Source organism: Phyllobates terribilis, unplaced genomic scaffold (genome assembly GCF_046119375.1).
Source record: "Phyllobates terribilis strain yellow unplaced genomic scaffold, ASM4611937v1 Scaffold_5__5_contigs__length_657084704, whole genome shotgun sequence".
Lineage (NCBI taxonomy): Eukaryota > Metazoa > Chordata > Amphibia > Anura > Dendrobatidae > Phyllobates > Phyllobates terribilis.
In genome coordinates this window covers 177,152,281-177,172,356 of record NW_027362765.1, presented here as the reverse complement: position 1 = coordinate 177,172,356, position 20,076 = coordinate 177,152,281, and the positions used below count along the sequence as shown (strand labels likewise).

Here is a 20,076-nt window from a genome sequence, read left to right as displayed (position 1 = left end):
TCATGGGCGACTTCAACATCCCCCATTGACACTTCCCTCTCAGCTGTCTCTAAGCTTCTCTCACTTCCTCCATCGGCCTCACTCAATGGTCTTCCGCAGCCACTCACAAAGATGGCCACACTCTGGACTTCATCTTCACCTGCCTCTGTTCCCTATCTAACCTCTAACTCGCCTCTCTTCCTTTCTGACCACAACCTTCTCTTCCCTCTCATTTGCAGGTCCACAACCCCCACTCCACAAACCAGCACCCCCTCGCAGAAATCTCAAACACCTTGATCTACACTCACTCTCTGAATCCCTTCTCCCTCTTATAGACATAAGTTTCTGACAATGCAGATGTTGCTGCCGCTTTATAACACAATAGCTGCAGCTCTCGAAACGGCCGCCCCTCTCAAACATACAAAAGCTTGCAAAATCAACAGGTAACTCTGGCACACCAGCCTAACCAAAGAACTAAGGCAGGCTTCCAGGGCTGCTGAGCGGAGATGGAAAAGATCCCACTCCAAAGAGCACTTCATTGCATTCAAACAGTCCCTCACTACTTTCAAGTCCACACTCACTGCAGCAAAGCAAACAAACATAATTCTCATTTCTCATATCTTCCCTGTCTCACAACCCTAAAAACAGCTATTCAACACTTTCAATTCTCTCCTCTGTCCCCCAGCGTCTCCTCCCTCTCCTCTCAGCTGAAGACTGCCTCATTCTTCAGGCAGAAGATTGAGATCAGAGAAAGCTTTGGCCTACAATCCCCACAGCCCCTCCTCCTAACTACTCAGCCCTCCTCCTCTAAAACCAGCTTCTCCACCATCACGGAAGATCAACTTTCTGCTCTACTCCCAAGATCACATCTCACCACCTGTCCACTCGACCCAATCCAGTCCCACCTCAACCCAAACTTCACCACAGTCTTTACCCCAACCCTAACCCATCTCTTCAACCTATCACTAACAACTGGTGTCTTCCCCTCATGCTTTAAACATGCCTCAATCACACCCATCCTCAAGATGCCCTCCCTTGTCCCATCCCCTGTGTCTAGCAATTACCCCATATCACTTCTCCCCTACGCCTCAAAACTACTGGAACAACACGTCCATCTCAAACTGACCTCCCAATTCTTACTCCCTCTTTGACAGATTACAGTCTGGCATCCAACCGCATCACTCCACTGAAACTGTCCTGTCACAAACGACCTACTAACCGCCAAATCCAAGCAACACTACTCTGTCTTCCTCCTCTTGGACCAGTCCTCTGCTTTTGACAAAGTGGACCTTTCCCTATTACTACAGATTCTCATCTCTTGGCATCACAGACTTGGCCCTAGCTTGGATCTAGTCATACCCAACAGACCGGACATTCAGCATCTCCCACTCACACACCACCTTGCCCCCTGTCTGTGTCCTGCAAGGTTCAGTCCTAGGGCCCCTGCTCTTCTCCATTTACACCTTCGGTCTGGGCAAGCTCATAAGAGTCTCATGGCTTCAGGTATCACTTCTATGCTGATGACACATAGATCTACCTCTCTGGACCTGATATCAACACCCTACTAACCATAATCCCACAATGTCTGTCCACTATTTCATCCTTCCTCTCTGCTAGATTTCTAAAACTTAACATGAACAAAACAGAATTCATCTTTCCCCCATCTCTCTCAACAACCACAACAGACCTATCAATTAAAGTAAATGGCTGTGCACTCTTACCAGTCCCGCAAGCTCGCTGCCTCGGGGTAACCCTGGACTCTAATCTCTCCTTCAAACCACATATCCAAGCCCTTTCCTCTTCCTACCGACTCCAACTCAAAAATATTTGCCGGATCCGCACATTCCTTACTGAAAAAAACAGTAGTGCATGCCCTCACTATCTCCCGTCTCAACTACTGCAACCTCCTGCTCTGTGGCCTCCCTTCTAATACTCTTGCACCCCTCCAATCTATCCTAAACTCTGCTGCCCGACCAATTTACCAGTCCCCCCGCTATTCCCCAGCCTCTCCCCTGTCAATCCCTCCACTGGTTCCCCATTACCCAGTGACTCCAGTTCAAAACCCTAACCATGGCATACAAAGCCATCCACAACCTGTCTCATCCATACAACTGTGACCTAGTCTCTTGGTACATACCTACACGCAACCTCCGATCCTCACAACATCTCCTTCTCTACTCCCCTCTCATCTCTTAGCATAATCCTGTACCTGACTTGCCTTTCCACGCTTTATCCCCCGGTATGTATATACAGGGCCATGATGACTCCTCTACTATCTGATATATGAGTGTGGATGGTACTATACAAAATCAAGTATGTAGGGCAATATATTTTTTAACCATTTTTGGCACTTGTACAGGGCTCTATAGGTAACACTACTTGGTACATCGAGTTGGACAGTATGTATTAATGGACACACGCTCCCCTGATTGTATATCTGCTTTTTGTACCACCCATCAAGCATGTTTGCAAATTGGGTATAATTACATTACATATATATTATTTATGGCAGCTGCTGCGTGGAGCTATCTTTAAGGTTTTTACCGTCTGCACTTTGCATTTTACCCCCGCTTTTGTGCTTGTCATTACCCCTTTATAAACTTTGACTTTTTTACATAAATTTAGTGGCCTATTTTTCGTTATTTTTGTTTGCTCTTTTGTGTTACTGACGATTTGGCCCTGACTTGGTCCGTACTATGGTAGTTGAGAATTTATTGTATACACATAGACAGGTTATAATATAATTTAATATATGTTCCCCCTTGGGTACATATACTACCATTTCTCCATGAATTGTATTTATTAATGTTAGCATAATCGCATACAAGATTTCTCCTGGGCATCCTCCCTACTCTGGAACTCTACCCCAATATATCAGACTCTTGCCTACCGTGGAAAGCTTCAAAAGGAACCTGAAGACCTACCTCTTCCGACAAGCCTACAACCTACAGTAACCATCACTCCACCATACCACTGCGTGACCAGCTCTGCCGCCACCTAATGTTCCCTCACCCATTCCTTGTAGACTGTTAGCCCTCGTGGACAGAGTCCTCTATCCTCTTGTACCAGTCAGCGACTTCTATTGTCTAAGATTATAGTACTTGTTTTTACTATGTATACCCCTTTTTACATGTAAAGCGCCATGGTGCAATAATAATAATACTGAATATCTTACTAGAGCAGTTTCGGATCACTTCCCAATGGTAATACAACTTGCAGATCTGAACAGACCCAAAAGATTTTGCATACACCCATTTTGGCCATCTCTTATAGGAGAGCAGGATAGAATCTCTGATCAGTTGGAAATTTTTATAGGTGACCTTAATGATGTTCCAGATAGGTTAATAGTATGGGACACATTTAAAGCTCATCTACAGGGGTGTGTGCTAGATCCACAACTTCATATATTAAGAGGGAGTCTTAATCGTGTGACAAAGTCAGAATTAGGCATCATAAACCTTCATATAAATAAGGGAGGAGATAATTTACATTACTCTCCCTGAACTATGTCTGGATATCATTTATTTCCTGCTACATGAGTCTCCTGCCTGTGGAAAATTTCATACTAAGTGGTGAGATCAAACCATTTTTTATTGAGCACTGGTTGATATGTTTAGGCACTCGCACTTTAAGAATTGTTTAGTTTGTTTTAAGGTATTCTCTTTTTAATACATATTACTAAAAGGTTAAATTTTATCTTATATTTATAGTCTATATTCTCTCCTGCTGAATGTCCAGTCAAAAGGGGGAAGAGTTTGGGCCAGATTTGAGCAATGTTTTTTACAGTCAGAGATGTAGTTGGTTGAAACGTTGAAGTATGTGCAGGAGGGATAACTGAGGCGTGGAGAAGTTCAGGGCCAGTGGGCTGAAGGTCAACAGTGATTCAGCAAGAGGCAGAGTAACAAACAGCACAATGGAAAAAGGAGTGGTAAACTGTAAGAAACTTCTCTAAACGTTCGGGGTCTACGGCCCAGAGAAGGCGAAGGAGCCAGCCTTACTTACACTTCCCAAAAAGGGGAAATGGACGGGGACGTCCCAATAAGAAGCAAACCGGGTTCTGGAAAGCTGCGGTACAGGGTGGATCATACCTGGGGAACAAAGTTAGGAGTGAAAGGGGTATTGAAAAAGGCTGAAACTGTGTCTGTTGTACCCCAATGTGCGGTAACTGAGACCAAAACTAAACTGAACATTAAGTAAAATGGTTTTGTTAAAAACTAATCAAGAGTCTGAGATTGACTGTGTGCCTGCTTCTGAGAAAGGAACAGAGGATCAGATGAGGCCTTCAACAGAAAACGTGAGTGTTATCTACTACACAGCCCACACTAAGAATAGGACTTTATCTTTTATTTGTGGGGTGTCAGGGTGTGGGAGGAGAACAGCAACCCTTTGCCACGACTACCACCCTGCGCCCCTCACAAAGAACATAACTACAACTGTGAACACTTGGGTTTTCTTTTTATTGCAAAGCAAACAACAAATAGGACAAAATAACTGAAAACTTCAGTGTGCATAACTATTCACCCCCCTAAAGTCAGTAATTTGCAGAGTCTGCTTTGGATAAGTCTCTGAGCTTTCCACATCTTACCACTGGGACTTCTGCCCATTCCTCAAGGCAAAACCGCTCCAGCTCCTTCAAGTTAGAGGTTTCCTCTGGTGAACAGCAATCTTAAAGTCTGATCACAGATTCTCAATGGGTTTAAGATCTGAGCTTCAACTAGGCCACTCCAAAACATTTACACGTTTCCCCTTAAACCACTCAAGTGTTGCTTTAGCAGTTTGCTTTGGGTCATTGTCTTGTTGGAAGGTGAACCTCCATCCCAGTCTCAAATCACTGACAAACAGGTTTTGCTCAAGAATATCTCTGTATTTCGTACTATTCATCTTCCCCCTCGACTCGGACCATTTTCCCTGTTCCTGCTGCTGAAAAACATCCCCACAGCACGAGACTGCCACCACCATGTCTCACTGTGGGGATGGTGTTCTTGGGGTGATGAGCTGTGTTGGTTTGGCGCAAGATATAGAGCTTACCTTGGTGACTAAAAAGTAAAATTTTGGTCTAATTTGATCACAGCACATTCCTCCATACATCTAGGGAGTCTCCCACATGTCCTTTAGCAAACTCAAAACAAGCCTTACAATTTTTGTGTGTACGTAAAGGCTTTTTTCTGCCCACTCTTCCATATAGGCCACCTCTATGGAGTGCACGGCTGATTGTGGTTATGTGGGCAGATACTGCAGTCTTTGTTTGGGAATTCTGCAGCTCCTTCAGGGTTACCTTTGGTCTCTGTGCTGCCTCTCTGATTAATGCCCTGCTTGCCCGGGCTGAGTTTTTGTGGACGGCCCTCTCTTGGCAGGTTTGTTGTGATACCATGTTCTTTCCATTTGAGGATAATGGATTTGATGGCGCTCCAGGGGATCATCAGAAATTGGGATTTTTTTTTATATAACCCAACCCTGACTTTTACTTCTCAACGACTTTGTCCTTGACATGTTTGGAGATCTCATTGGTCTTCATGGTCCTGTTTGGATAGTGGTGACTCTTGCTTAATGGTGTTGCAACCTCTGTGCCTCTCAGAAAAGGTTTGTATATACTAACAGACCACTTGACACTTAGTAAAAGGAAGTTCACCTGTGTGCAATCTAAGCATGTGACTTATAGAGGTAATTGCTTGCATCAGAAATTTTTAGGGCCTTCAGCACAGAAAGGGTGAATACATACGCACATGCCAATTTTTTGTTATTTGATCCCATAAAATAAATTTATGCCTATATTTTTCTCACTTTAAGACTATTTAGTGCTGATGCATCATACACAAATCAGATTACAAAAATATGGTTGTAATGTAACAAAATAGGTAAAAAGACAAGGGGTGTGTGAAAACTTTCGCAAGTCACTGTAGCATACACAGTACATGACACAAAATCACGTTTGTTAGTTTTTTTAAAGCTGTCATCTCGGATCACACATCTCAAGATATGTTGAGCCAAGAGGTAAGGGAGGACACGTCTGTACTCAAACTAGGAACCACAACAGAGTAATCATAGAAGAATTGAACATTATACAGATTTCTCTTGTGAAATTTCCCTTTAGTCCAATGTGCAGTGGATGCTGTCCAGTAAATTCAGAGCTACAAGTGCAGAATCCCCAAACCCTTAAATGAGACTGTCACCACATGAGCATCCAGATCTGCTTGTCTGTGTAGGGCATTCCACAAAATGTGTCCATCTGGAGGACCTGCTCTTCATAGTGGTTTGCTAGACCTGGACCAAATGCACCAAGTTGGCTGACAATCTCAAGCCACACATCATAAACTCAAGAGCCATAGGTTGGGAACCTCTGGTATAAATTATGGCTCAGTGTCATCAAGATTGGCATTTTTCATGCCAGTCTTGATAAGGGGGACAGAGTGGAATACGAGCAGTCTGATTCATTAACAGGTGCACGCCTCTCAATGAATCAGACGAGGCACAAAGTGGCATAAGCCTCACCACAAATCTTACTCTCCAGTCTGTATGTAATTGGATTAAGATTTGTGGTTTAAGGAATGGAATGGGCTCATAAATTTGACGAGTGGGGTTCGCCACTCATCCGTCCTGACCCAGCTCTGCCCACTTTGTCGGAGCTGGGCAAAAATGGTGTTAAAATGCCAAAAGTCACAAAAGTTTTCGCAGCCATGCATTGCAGCAATTTTTTTCAACCTATCAATGCTTTTTATGCCAGTTTTTTGGTGTAAAAGCTTTGATGAATTGGGACCACCGTGTATACTGCATTGCACATTTTACTGTTCAACTGCACAGAATGTTTTGGAATCAATGATTTACTCAGGGACTTCCAGTCTAACTGAAGGACAAATGACTTATCAGTATGAGAACAGTATGTTGATCTTTTGGGCATAAAAATATCCTGGAAATTGTTTATGCAAACCTGACTTCGCAGTGTGCACAATTATTTTGGTTTGGACTTCCACAGAGACTCCAGATTTTTTTTACTTTAATAAAGCATACTTTTGTAGCAGGTTAGAGATCTCTCAACTTACAGGGATCTCCATGCACATTTATTATCGCTTATCTTTAATTGTAACCTATTTTAATATATATATATTTTTTTTCTACTGAAATCACCTGTGAAGACTGGATCTTTGCTAGTAATGCGGATTTCTGGATCAACTGACTGACAGCTTTCTGCCTATGCAGAGTTGTGGGAGGGGACTGCCAACTTTCTGCCTATGCACAGAGATGTGGGCGGGGTTAGACAGCACATTGCATAGAGGACTAGAAGATCTGCAGCAGATAAAACAATGATAAACATTACTGCGAGAAGTCCAGTAAATGAAACATTGCGAGAATCAAAACCTAATCCCCTACTTCATGCTGCACTCACATGAGACTGCAAAAAACTGGTAATAGATTCCCTTTATGCAGGTCATACAGATCAGAATAATGTCAACAATAGCTGCTAAATTCAGTGTGAAATGCCAACTGTAATGTGTATTGTGAGATCCCAACTTTCCACCAACAGATTTCGTGGGGGGAAAATTTGACCATCGGTTTGTGCTCAGAGGTGACTGTCAACAGCATACTGTTCACTTCCCGTTTAAAACACAAATGCTTAAAACCAAGCCTTAATGTGTATGAGGGAGAGATATGGCATGTATGGAAAACTTAACTGTTTCTGATTCAGTTGCCTCAATGAAACAATTCCCTACAGATTCATGTGGTGACATTTCCTAAAAAGCAAAACAATTTCTGTTCCATCTATAATATACTTACCTTGTAATGTCTTCACATCCTGTTCCGTCCAGATGTGTCCGGAACGCAGAATTCCAAGCTGCGGAAGTTCGTCAACCGCCATATTGGGACACCCAAGTGATGGGTGTCTCAATATGGAAACCGCTGGTGGTACCAGCCTCTTGTGCAGTACCACCAGCAGAACACCGTCGCGAACACGCCGCCGCCGGAGTCAGCCAAATGATTCACTGACCGCCGCCATCTTCGTACAGGAGCGGCGCACGCGCAGTTTTAATGTGACCGCAGCTATCTGCCTGCACAAAGATGGCGGCGGTCTGATTTACTGCGCAGGGAGAAAGCTCAAACAAGAGAACACATGAGGAAGAAGACAGCACAGGGGTGGAGAGCACATAGGATACACGTGTCAAAGAAGAGATCACATGAGAGGAGAAGATAGCAGATGGGGGCGAGAGAGACAAAGCACAGGGGGAGAGAGAGAGACAGAGCACAGGGGGAGAGAGAGAGACAGAGCACAGGGGGAGAGAGAGAGACAGAGCACAGGGGGAGAGAGAGAGACAGAGCACAGGGGGAGAGAGAGAGACAGAGCACAGGGGGGAGAGAGAGACAGAGCACAGGGGGGAGAGAGAGACAGAGCACAGGGGGGAGAGAGAGACAGAGCACAGGGGGGAGAGAGAGACAGAGCACAGGGGGGAGAGAGAGACAGAGCACAGGGGGGAGAGAGAGACAGAGCACAGGGGGGAGAGAGAGACAGAGCACAGGGGGGAGAGAGAGACAGAGCACAGGGGGGAGAGAGAGACAGAGCACAGGGGGGAGAGAGAGACAGAGCACAGGGGGGAGAGAGAGACAGAGCACAGGGGGGAGAGAGAGACAGAGCACAGGGGGGAGAGAGAGACAGAGCACAGGGGGGAGAGAGAGACAGAGCACAGGGGGGAGAGAGAGACAGAGCACAGGGGGGAGAGAGAGACAGAGCACAGGGGGGAGAGAGAGACAGAGCACAGGGGGGAGAGAGAGACAGAGCACAGGGGGGAGAGAGAGACAGAGCACAGGGGGGAGAGAGAGACAGAGCACAGGGGGGAGAGAGAGACAGAGCACAGGGGGGAGAGAGAGACAGAGCACAGGGGGGAGAGAGAGACAGAGCACAGGGGGGAGAGAGAGACAGAGCACAGGGGGGAGAGAGAGACAGAGCACAGGGGGGAGAGAGAGACAGAGCACAGGGGGGAGAGAGAGACAGAGCACAGGGGGGAGAGAGAGACAGAGCACAGGGGGGAGAGAGAGACAGAGCACAGGGGGGAGAGAGAGACAGAGCACAGGGGGGAGAGAGAGACAGAGCACAGGGGGGAGAGAGAGACAGAGCACAGGGGGGAGAGAGAGACAGAGCACAGGGGGGAGAGAGAGACAGAGCACAGGGGGGAGAGAGAGACAGAGCACAGGGGGGAGAGAGAGACAGAGCACAGGGGGGAGAGAGACAGAGCACAGGGGGGAGAGAGACAGAGCACAGGGGGGAGAGAGACAGAGCACAGGGGGGAGACAGCTCAAACGGGACAGCACATGAGCGGAGAACAGCACAGGAAGGAGAGAGACAGCAGACAGGGGGGATAGCACATGGGGTAAACAGGTCAAAGAAGAGGGCACAGACTGGAGAAGTCAGCACATGGGGGAAAGAAAGAGTGGATAGGTGGGTGAACACATGGGGGTGGGAGAGATTCTCAACGCTGCAAAGCCTGTCACCATCATGACATTACCGCCCTCCCGATGCGATAGCATCAAGCCTCCATCTAGTTAAATGTAATAATTAGGACTTATTAAATGCTTTTCTAAAGACTGAATAGCCAATTTGCAACAGAGTACAGGAACCATCCCTGGTATAATAAAAACACTATAAAATGAGCCACTTTAAAAGGGTTTTCACAGCACAGAGAGTGATGGCATTATAATATGAGTTATGCCGTAATATTATGATCAGTAGGGGCTGACTGCCTGGACAACTACAGATTTTTCCTACAAGCAGTGCTCCTCTGCAGTCACTGGAATGAAGCTGTGCTGTAGTTCCATGCACAACGGGAAGCCGGAAGTGCAATTGTGCAGTGTAGATGCCAGACTGAGGTTCACACCGATCAAGGTTATGGCATAGCTTAGCAATATGGCATATTACAAGATAAGACTACATCTAAGTAAAAGGCTTCAAGCAGCAACATTTCTCTTTCATCTGTACTGCAGTGTGATATTTAATATGCTACATACCAAAGGTAGAAAAGATTTCCTTTAGTCGTACGTCATCCATATCGTCACCAAAATTCTTGATGTATACATTTGTAAATTCCATAACTTTTGTCCCATATTCCAGTTCTCTCTCCCGCCGTGATTTAAAATGGCCAACAAATCTGAAAACCAAATAGGAATGTAAGCATCAGTATCATTTGGGGGATGAAGTTTCAGAATTTGTGAGGGAAAAAGTCATCCGCTAGGACCCCCTTATTTACCAGATGTGCGCACTTTTACCTCCTTTAGAATGGAGCGCTAGTGCACTCCATGCCTTCTCTATGGGGCTGCTGGAAGACAGGTGTTTTATGAAAATGGACAAGCTATTTAAGCGCTACAAAGCTGTTTTAAAGCTTATGAGCTTCTAGGCGTAAAGCAGCAAATCACAAACTGGATAGATCACCATCAACTGCAACTGGGCATAGTCAGGAACAATGTAACTGCACTATACCACATTCCAACTTATTATGCAAAATGTTATTTTTCTCTGATTTTGGTTGCTGCAAATGAGTCAGTATAATCAAACCATCAACCACTTGAGTACAAGTCACATTTTATTGGACAAACCTCCCAAAACTAACAGTATTTTTTTCAAAACTAAACCCAAAATGTACTGTTCCAAATTATGTACAACCGAGTTTCCAAATATTTTATTGGTTGTAAAGAACAAAGTGAACAGACGACGGCCGTTTCACGCGGTGTGCGCTTCAACGGGTCCTGGAGTCCATGGTAACATATAACCCCTTCACAATTCTTTCATCCATTAAACCTGTGCGTTTTTGGATAGTTTCAGCTTTCGTTTCTTTGCAAGATGTCAGAGCTGCTGTTTTGATGTGAACTGCCTCCCAACCCTCAGATTTTTGCTTGCAGATACTCCAAAGGTTTTCAATAGGGTTGCTTTAAGTCAGGGGAAAATGGTGGCCACACGAAGGGTTTCTTTCCATTTATGCCCATAGCAGTCAATAACTCATAGGTATTCTTTGCTGCATGAGATGGTGCATTGTCATGCATGAAGATGGTTTTACTAAGGTTGGCACGTTTGTTTTTTTTGCACCATGGTAGAAAGTGGTCAAACTATACTTGCTCACTCCCTATGATCCCAGCCAAAAACATGACTGCAACCACCTTGCTGACGTCGTAGCCTTGGTGGGACACGGTGGCTGTCAAAGATCCACAGCTGGGGGAAGGGGGATGCAGATCCACCCGGTTACCTTTTTGTTAGAGGAACGCAACTCCGCTGCCTCCAATCGCCAAGACAACTACGCAATTGTCTAAAGAGTGATGGATGAGGCCGCGGCTGCTTAGTATGGCTTCGGGGTGCGGTTTACAGAGTAAGAGGAAAAGAACTATTACATTTATATTTAATCCAGAAAGATAGGCAGTATTTATAAAAATATACAAAAGATGTTACAAAGGGAACAAAACAATACAGCATTTATAGTTACAAAAAATAAAAGGATAAACAAAAGAAAATTACTAAACATGACGTCACTGCAATGACTTCAGATTTATGGAGGGAGATACTCCAGAAAGAAAACGGTCAGGACCCACAGTTAAAGGGAATCTGTCACCCCCTGGGACTTATCTGACCTCTAATATGAGCAACAAGGTGATAGAAATGTAAATCTATACCTACCTGTATGCCTCATATTAGAGGTCTGGTTGCATAGTACTGCAGGGAGCTTGTGCGCAGGTTCACAGCAACCAGACCTCTAATGAGGCATGAAGGTAGGTATAGATTTACATTTCTATCACCTGTATGCCCATATTAGAGGTCAGATAAGTCCCAGGGGGTGACAGATTCCCTTTAACTGCACCTCCAAGGACTGACTAGAACCAAAATTTGGCATTGGTCTTTTATTAACACCAGTTACCTCCCTTCTGGTGACTCATAACAGAGCTGGTCATGGGATGTGGCTTCAGTTTTAGAAAATTATGAGATTCCCAACTTCCAGGATATCTCCGCCCCTGGGGAGGGGTCACAGGTGGGAAATATTACAGTCATCTTTCCGATCACGATTTTATCTGTTCATAGACAGGAAACATGGCATGGCTATTGTCAGCTATATGGCTGATAGGCATGTGAGTCGGTCGACAGGGGTAGGGGTACTCGGATACCTGGATGGATGGGTTACTTCTCTGGGGATCACGGTCGGTCGGTTCCCGGTTCCGTGCCCTGGACCGTTAGTAAAGGGATGGGGGTGAGGATGATGGGAGTATTGTATCCTGACGCCTCCTGTGGTAACTGGTAAAATCAGTTACCAGCGCTGTGTATGGTTGCTGAGGTGATCGGCATACGGCTTGTACGAACGCTATAGGCAGTAATGTCAAAGTAGGCGCACACACACACATTAAGTCTTTGTTTCAGTACCTTTCTTTTACTGATGTCCGGTAACAGGTACAGTTCAGGAGGGTAACCAGGTTTTCGGTGCAGGTAGAGATATTCACTCTGGAGATTTGTGAGGCCTCCTCTAACAATGTGTGCGTTGTTTGGGATCAGTCCTGCCTTAAGCTGAACCTGCCACCTTTTACTTTCTTTGGGGTCCTTCTCCACAACTGACAATGAGGACCTTTCCTTGGGGCTACCAATTCTCTTTCTGGGCCCCTGGTCATATACTTGGTCAAGTTTGGCAACTCTTTCCCCTTCTTCTTCAGGGGAAGTAGATCCTCCTGATCTGTCCCCGTTTTCTATGCTATTCCTGAATTAATAGCAATCTCGGACTCCGGTGTCCGGGTGAGCTAAAGGGATAATAGTTTTCTCTCTTTCTTTCTCCTTCTAGCCTCCATCCCTCTCTCTAGGGCGCTTCACAACACAGACCTGTTTCCTAGTTCAGGGCTTAACTGGTCCTCAGCCAACAGCTCTCTGTCTCTCCTCCTTCATCCCTCACAAGACTAACTGCCGCTTTGCTGTCTCCCTGGAAACTGACTCCTCCCCTCAGACCTGGGGTGGAAGGTGTTGTGTGTGCCCAAGTGTATATCTCTCTCTCTGCACCTATGGATCCTGTGGTAATCCCCTGCAGGGGTGCCACACATGTCTCATAGTTATGAAAAAATATACATTTTCTTCCCCTCTTAGTCCCGAAGTTGAAAATGTATATCTCATCAATATCAGATCAATACTAACCCCAATACTCATAACTTTTCACCAGTGTCCAAGTTTCTGAAGAAGTCTTTTGTACCGAACAAGCTGGTTCTTATGAAAGGGTATTTCTCCGCCTTTTATTAAACAAACCCCACACTTCATGTCTATTCCCAGAAACTATACTAGCCTTAATTACCTGTCCACACCAGAAGGTTCTAGCTTCAATGGGTGTTTTAATGAGCTTTTTTTCACTTCCTAGCTACACGTAATTGCCTCTCTGCCCCATATGTCCAATGAGATCTATTTCAAAGAGTTGGACACGTACTCTCTTGTCCTACTACCAAAAGGGGTTTTGATTGTCAGCTGCTTCTCCTCCGAGAGATGACATGGATTTAAATTTTTTCTTTGACAGTGGCCATCGAACAACCATCGACTACTCTATCCATTTGGATCATGCAGGGTTGCATGGCCCTCATCAGTAAAGAAGATTGTTTTAAAATTAGTCTTCATGTATGTCTGGGCCCACTGCAACAATTTCTGCTTGTGAGCACTATTTAGGGGTAGCCAAATAGTAGGTTTATGCACAACTGTAAGGCTCTTTAGCATCCTGCACCTTGAGGTTCGCAGGACTCCAGAAGTACCAGCATCTTCAAAAAACCTGCTTGCTGCTTTGTAATGGTATTTTAGCAGCTGATCTCTAAATCCGATGAATTTGTCTGGCAGAAACCGTTCTCATTATGCCTTTATCTGCACAAACCCATCTGTGCTCTATCAATCACAAATCTCTTCACAGTACGCTGCGCACGCTTAAGCTTTCGTGAAATATCTACTGTTTTCATACCTTGTCCAAGGTATTGCACTATTTGACGTTTTTTGGCAGCAGAGATTTTTTTGCTTTCCCATATTACTTGAAACCAGTGGCCTGCTTAATAATGTGTAACGTCCTTCTTAAGTAGTTTACCATTAACTGGGCTCACCTGGCAAACTAATTATCACAGGTGTTTAAGATGGATTTCAGTTATCCAAAGAGACCTGAGGTGTAATACCACCCATGAGTTTACATGGAAAAACAAAAAATTAAATCTTTATTACACTTCAATCCAATTTACATAATTTCAAATGTGGTGTATGTTTAGGCAAAGTAACCAATGCTCATTGCATGGTGCATGTCCTAAATTTAATTGTGCAATTTTTTTTTTTAAAGAACTATACCCGCTTGATCTGTTGCTCGTAGCCATGCAGAAGGAAACTGGAGCTTGGGTTACTTTGAAATCTACCATTCGTAGCTGATAAGGGAAGTGTGTAGCCTACTAAGTCTCGTAGAAGAAACTACTAAAATTGTCATTTGGGGAAACAACTTTATCATCCCCCTAAATTTATACTAGGGAAGAAAATAAATAGAAAAATGCAAGGAATGAGGTAAAATGGCAAATTCTACATGTTCATCGCTACCCTGGGGCTGATAAGGTACCCCCAGGGACAATGTCACATACAGCAGGTTGGAGAGGAGCAGGTGGATGTGAACGTTCATTTATTTCAGACAGGGGACGAAGCAGACAACGTGGAATTGATGACTAAGACTTTAGCTATGTCAACCAATCGACGCATTTGGGTGACAAAAATAAAAGGACAAACATTTGTTGTGCTGGTAAGCAAGTCAAACTACTGTACATGCTTGTTTGTCTGTGAACAGGCATATCATTAATATGAAGCAAAGGGATAACTATTAGGTAGCCATTCTTTTTTACCCTCGCTATAAAAGCAAAATAGATTACATTTTCCTGGCTTCCAAAAGTGCGTCAACATTGTTGCATTGAGAAGTTCTTGAGAGGGACAGAAGCTCACACAAAGTGGGCAACACCGTCTGGTAAGGGATATGTAGCACTCACCTAACCGTGTTGTGTGCAGGCCACAACACTTATAAAAGCGTGGAGAGCTGCTGCTGCTCCGTGGCTGGAAGAAATGGTTCTTCCAGAAGTATAATGGCAAAAATGGAAGCTGGCACATTTAGGCGGGTTGCGCTGCGGGAATGAAGAGGCTTAGGATTCCAAAACAGTTTTTAATAATACCAAAGGCATTTCTGCGCCGGACCAGTGCCTTTCTCAAGGTACAAAAACCAAGTGTCTCACTGACTGCCAGCCGGTCCCAACGAATGTCATTCAGGGCCGGGGGTGCGTTTACAGCCACTGCTCTATATACACAGAGCGGTGACTGAAGCAGTGCCAGCATGACCCCCATAAATGAAACCCGAACGCTGCCTGGGGAAATAAAGTTCATTTTCTCTCCGCAGTGTTCAGCTAAGAGCAGGCACTGGACAGGTCAATAACGTAACTAACCTGCCGATTAACCCCATATCTGCAGGTTAATAGCATTATTTTCTAGTGACAGGTTCCCTTTAAAATAGGCGCTATACTCGCAGTCATATGGTCACGGGTGTGTCAGAAGTGACAAACAGTCGCCCTGCAGTTGGTTGCAGGAGATCTCTTCGTTTGGCATTACAGACTTCTTAGAAGCTGTCTCTCTAGGATCCAAAGGCTACCTTGCTCTTGCTAATTAACACTCTGGCCTGGGTGTATAAATACCCGCTGTTTGCTAGAGGGTCTACGTCCCTATTTAGATTTCCGGGAATTAAATCAAATTACCATCCGAGATCCATACCCTCTTCTCCTGATTTGTTCAGCCAGGTTGTAGGAGCTAAGGTATTCTCCAAGTTGGATTTAAGGGGAGCCTACACTCCGGTTAGAATCAGAGAAGGGGACGAATGTAAAACCGCATTCAATACCCCTGAAAGGCATTTCAAGAGTCTGGTTATGCCTTACGGTTTGACAAACGCACCTGCGGTATTACAGCATTTCATAAATTACATTTTCCATCATTTGGTGGGGACGTTTGTGGTGGTCTATCTGGACGATATTTTGGTTTACTCACATGATTTTGAGACATATCGGGGGCATGTTAAACAGATGCTCCAGATATTAAGGGATAACAAACTATGCCAAACTGGAAAAATGTGTTTCGCCGTTCAGGAGGTGCAGTTTTTGGGGTACTTGTGATCTTCGGGTTTTCGGATAAATCCAGAGAAGATACGTGCAGTCCTTGATTGGGGACCGTCCAGAGAACCTGAAGGCTCCACAACGTTTTCTGGACTTGACTAATTTTTACCGGAAATTCATCCAAAATTACTCTAATTGTGAAAACTCTTACTGATATGACTAAGAAAGGGTCTGATTTTTCCAAATGGTCGGAGGCCTCCCTCCATGCTTTTCTTTCCTTAAAGAATTATTTTGCCACTGCACCTATACTCAGTCAACCCGATGTTTCCCAGCCCTTTATTGTGGAAGTTGATGCGTCGGATGTGGGGGTTGGGGCTGTGTTGTCTCAGGGTCCGTCCCCTGGTAAATTGTGTCCATGCGCCTTCTTCTTTAAAAAAAATGGTCTTCGCTGAGAGAAATTATGACGTGGGTAACAGGGAACTGTTGCCGATCAAACTGGCGTTTGAAGAATGGCGACATTGGTTGGAGGGGGCTATCCATCCTATTAGTGTTATTACTGACCATAAGAACCTGTCATAACTCCAGTCAGCCAAATGTCTCAACCTCAGGCAAGCCAGATGGTAACTGTTTTTACTAGATTCAATTTTGTTGTCACTTTTCGTCCAGGAGTCAAAAATATCAAGGCTGATGCTTTGTCTCGGAGCTTACCTGGTGGCGGTGACCATGAGAACTCTGCCCCGATATTACAGAAGGGGGTAGTCATTTATAATCTGAACTGGAAGGGTGAGGTGTTGGAGGCTCAGGGGAACGCTCCTGCCCTTCAGGAAGGTTATTTGTATCATCAAATCTGCGCCGCAAGGTTATTAAAGAACATCATAACTCTGTGCTTGCTGGTCATCCAGGTGGTACAGTTTGGTACCTTTAGTGAGGGAGGAGCTTCGAGAGTTCCTGAGGCGGAAAGGTTTGCTTCGCTGCTCTCCTAAGTGTGGCAGGATTGTCCTGAGTAATTTAAAGGTCATGGGAGACAGGTTTAAACGTATGGCTGGCAGAAAATGCTTGCCAGGTCCAAACCTGAACGTGAAAGACTGTGTTCTTGTCTACCAGGAATATAACATTGAAAGTTCCTTCTTGGAAGCTGGGACCTAGGTTAATTGGTCCCTATAAAATAACCGCCGTCATTAACCCAGCAGCGTTTCGTCTTGAACTTCCACAGGCCCTTAAGGTCCACAACGTGTTCCATAGATCCTTACTCGAGAAGTATGTGTAACCTTTTGAGCACTCACCTCTACCACCACCCCCAGTAATGGTTGATGGTAATCTGGAGTTCTAGATTTCGAGGATTGTAGGTTCTCGTCTCCGTCATTCTCTACAATACTTGGTGCACTGGAAGGGTTATGGTCCAGAGGAGAGGATGTGGGTTTTCAGCAGAGGTGAACGCTCCTAGATTCGTTTGTTCATTCCACACCTCTTATCCTGAGAAACCTGGTCCTGAGGCCACTCGTAGAGGGGGGGGTACAGTCACGGGTGTGTCAGAAGTGACAGACAGTCGCCCTGCAGTTGGTTGCAGGAGATCTCTTCGTTTGGCATTACAGACACCTTCTTAGAAGCTGTCTCTAGGACCCAGCGGCTACCTTCCTCTTGCTAATTAACACCCTGGCCTGGGTGTATAAATACCTGCGTTTGCTACAGGGAGGTGCCGGCGATACTCACATGACCGCCTGTGAAGGCTTGGAGCAAGTGCATTTCTTCCTCCTCTCTGGTGCTAAGAGGGCGTGTGTTGATCTCTCTGCAGTCGACTAAAGCTAAGCTGTCTTCCCTTGTTTGTTCTCCATTGTTGTATTTAGTGTCTGTGGGGATCGACTAGTGCTCATCCCCTCCCTTCCCTAGCCAGTGCCAAGCGCCAGGGAAAGACAGGGCGAGGTTCCTGTGCGGCGATTGGTGCGGAACCAATATAGGGACGTTAGGGGAGACAGGGTGATATAAGGTCAGCCTAGGAGGTCTCCACTACCCCATTTCCTTGAGTCTGGGCCCCCTTTCCCCCCTTCCCTTTGTGTCGTACTTAGTCTTTCCTACACCTTGCGTGACAAACATATCCCTCAGTCCCAACATTCTGTTTAGAGGACTTGTTAATAGACCCTCAGAAAGAAACTGTTTGAAATCATTATGCGAGATGGTGCTCAGGGCCTTCACATCTACAGGCTTTTGTTGGCGAGTTGGGGAGGCTGGAGGATGAGAAACTATGATTCTAGAGTCTTCTCTTGTCATACTCTCCCTAGAAACAAGTCCAAAATTGACTAGGTGTTCAGAAGTTTGGAGATAGTCCAGGTGTGCCACTAACTGAAGTATCTAATTAGGGGCATTTCAGATCATTCTCCAATATTACTGGAGATGGATGACACCTCTCACACCTGAAATGTAGTAAATATAGGATACATCCCTTCTGGTTGTCCCTAATTGGGGACAAATATAGAATAAATTACAAAGGCCTTCAAAGCCCATTTGAGGGGATGTTTTTATTGATCAACCAACTCCTCTATTAAAAAATCCTCCTCTCGACCTAGGCTGCTTTTGTAGAAGGCCTTTCAATGATTTGGCTTTGGACCAGGATTCAGAAGATGGATTGAAGTTTTATATCAATCTCCAAAAACCAAGGTCCTGATAAGTGGTTTTATATCCTTGCTGATCCCCTTGAGAGAGCGACCATAGAGGGGTGCCCTGTGTCCCCCCTTTTGTTTGCCATGGATCTACTAGCTGTTAAGATCCATCAAACAGTAGGTTATCAAGGGATTAAAGTGGGTTGCCCTGAAGACCATTTGGGGTTATGTGCGGATGATTTAATTCTGTTTATGGCCAGTCCAAGAGTTATACTGCCTTTGGTAATGGATCTTATTGATGAATTTGGTCTAAAAATAAACTTGCAGAAATTCACGTTATTACCTCTAAGCACTATGGGATGGAAAGTAGGGGGTGAATTCTGCAGGCTACAAATAGTATCCCACTTTAAATATCTAGGTATACACACAGCAAGAAATCACATGCAACCCCATGATTTAAATATATCCCCTCTTGTCATACCTGCAGGAGAAAATTAGAATATGGGGTGCCTTTCCTCTGTCAGTAGCTGGGAGAATCCGTCATTAAAATGACAGCCCTCCTTAAATTCCTATACGTTCTAGATCATTCAGCCTGCATAGTCCCACAAAAGGTCTTTGCCTTGATCAACTCCATTTCGGCTTCCTTCATATGGGATTCAAACTGAAACTGACCACTCTTCAAAGACCCAGGGATGAGGCAGGTGCGGCACTCTCAGATTTCTTTTTATACTACTTAGAAGTCCAACTTTGCTTTCTACAACACTGGAAAGCAGATAATCATTTGCCCAATTCTGAAAACCACCTTACGCACTGTTTGAGTCTTCAGAGTCTATGGGGGTCTTGGAGGCACCAGAGCAATACTCAAGCTCCTTGTCAATTCACAGAATTGCGGTTCAAGTGTGGAGAGTCAGAGTAGCCCCCTTATGGCATAATAGTGCTTTTCCCCGAATTGCTACATTCCCAAAATGCTCAGTTTTGGCAGAACTTGGGGGTCAAGACACTGGCACGGGTATATATCCAGGGTGTTCTTGTTTCCTTTGAGCAATGTGTACAGTTCTATTAAAGATCCGCTTTTTTTTAGGTATCTGAAATTAAGGCATGCTCTAAATACCCAGTTACCAAACATTGGAAAGTCTCCCATATCCTCATACTCCCTGATTGGGATTCTAAGAAGCCAGGGACCCAAGGGGTTGATCTTTTTTTATACACCCAGTTACTAAGCAGGAGATGTTTCTTATCACCATTGTTGGTTGAAGCCAAATGGAGTACAGTAATACCCTCCCTTAACAGAGGAGGATTTGGAGGCCTTGACCTCCCCACCATAGGTTTGACCAGCAATTAATAGCAAGCTAATCCAAACGTATAGAGTCCATCAATGCTAGCAGACACCTAGCAGGTTATATAAAATGGGTAGATTTAA

The 20,076-nt window shown here is 44.9% G+C and overlaps 1 protein-coding gene across 1 annotated transcript in view; it reads right to left on the bottom strand.

The window, feature by feature from the left end:
• Positions 1–20,076, bottom strand: part of PABPC1L (poly(A) binding protein cytoplasmic 1 like) — an 83,860-nt gene that overhangs the window by 48,385 nt on the left and 15,399 nt on the right. The window contains exon 4 of the mRNA XM_073681130.1: positions 9,970–10,109. Coding sequence (XP_073537231.1) covers positions 9,970–10,109 — 140 coding nt within the window. The remainder of the gene's footprint in view (positions 1–9,969; positions 10,110–20,076) is intronic.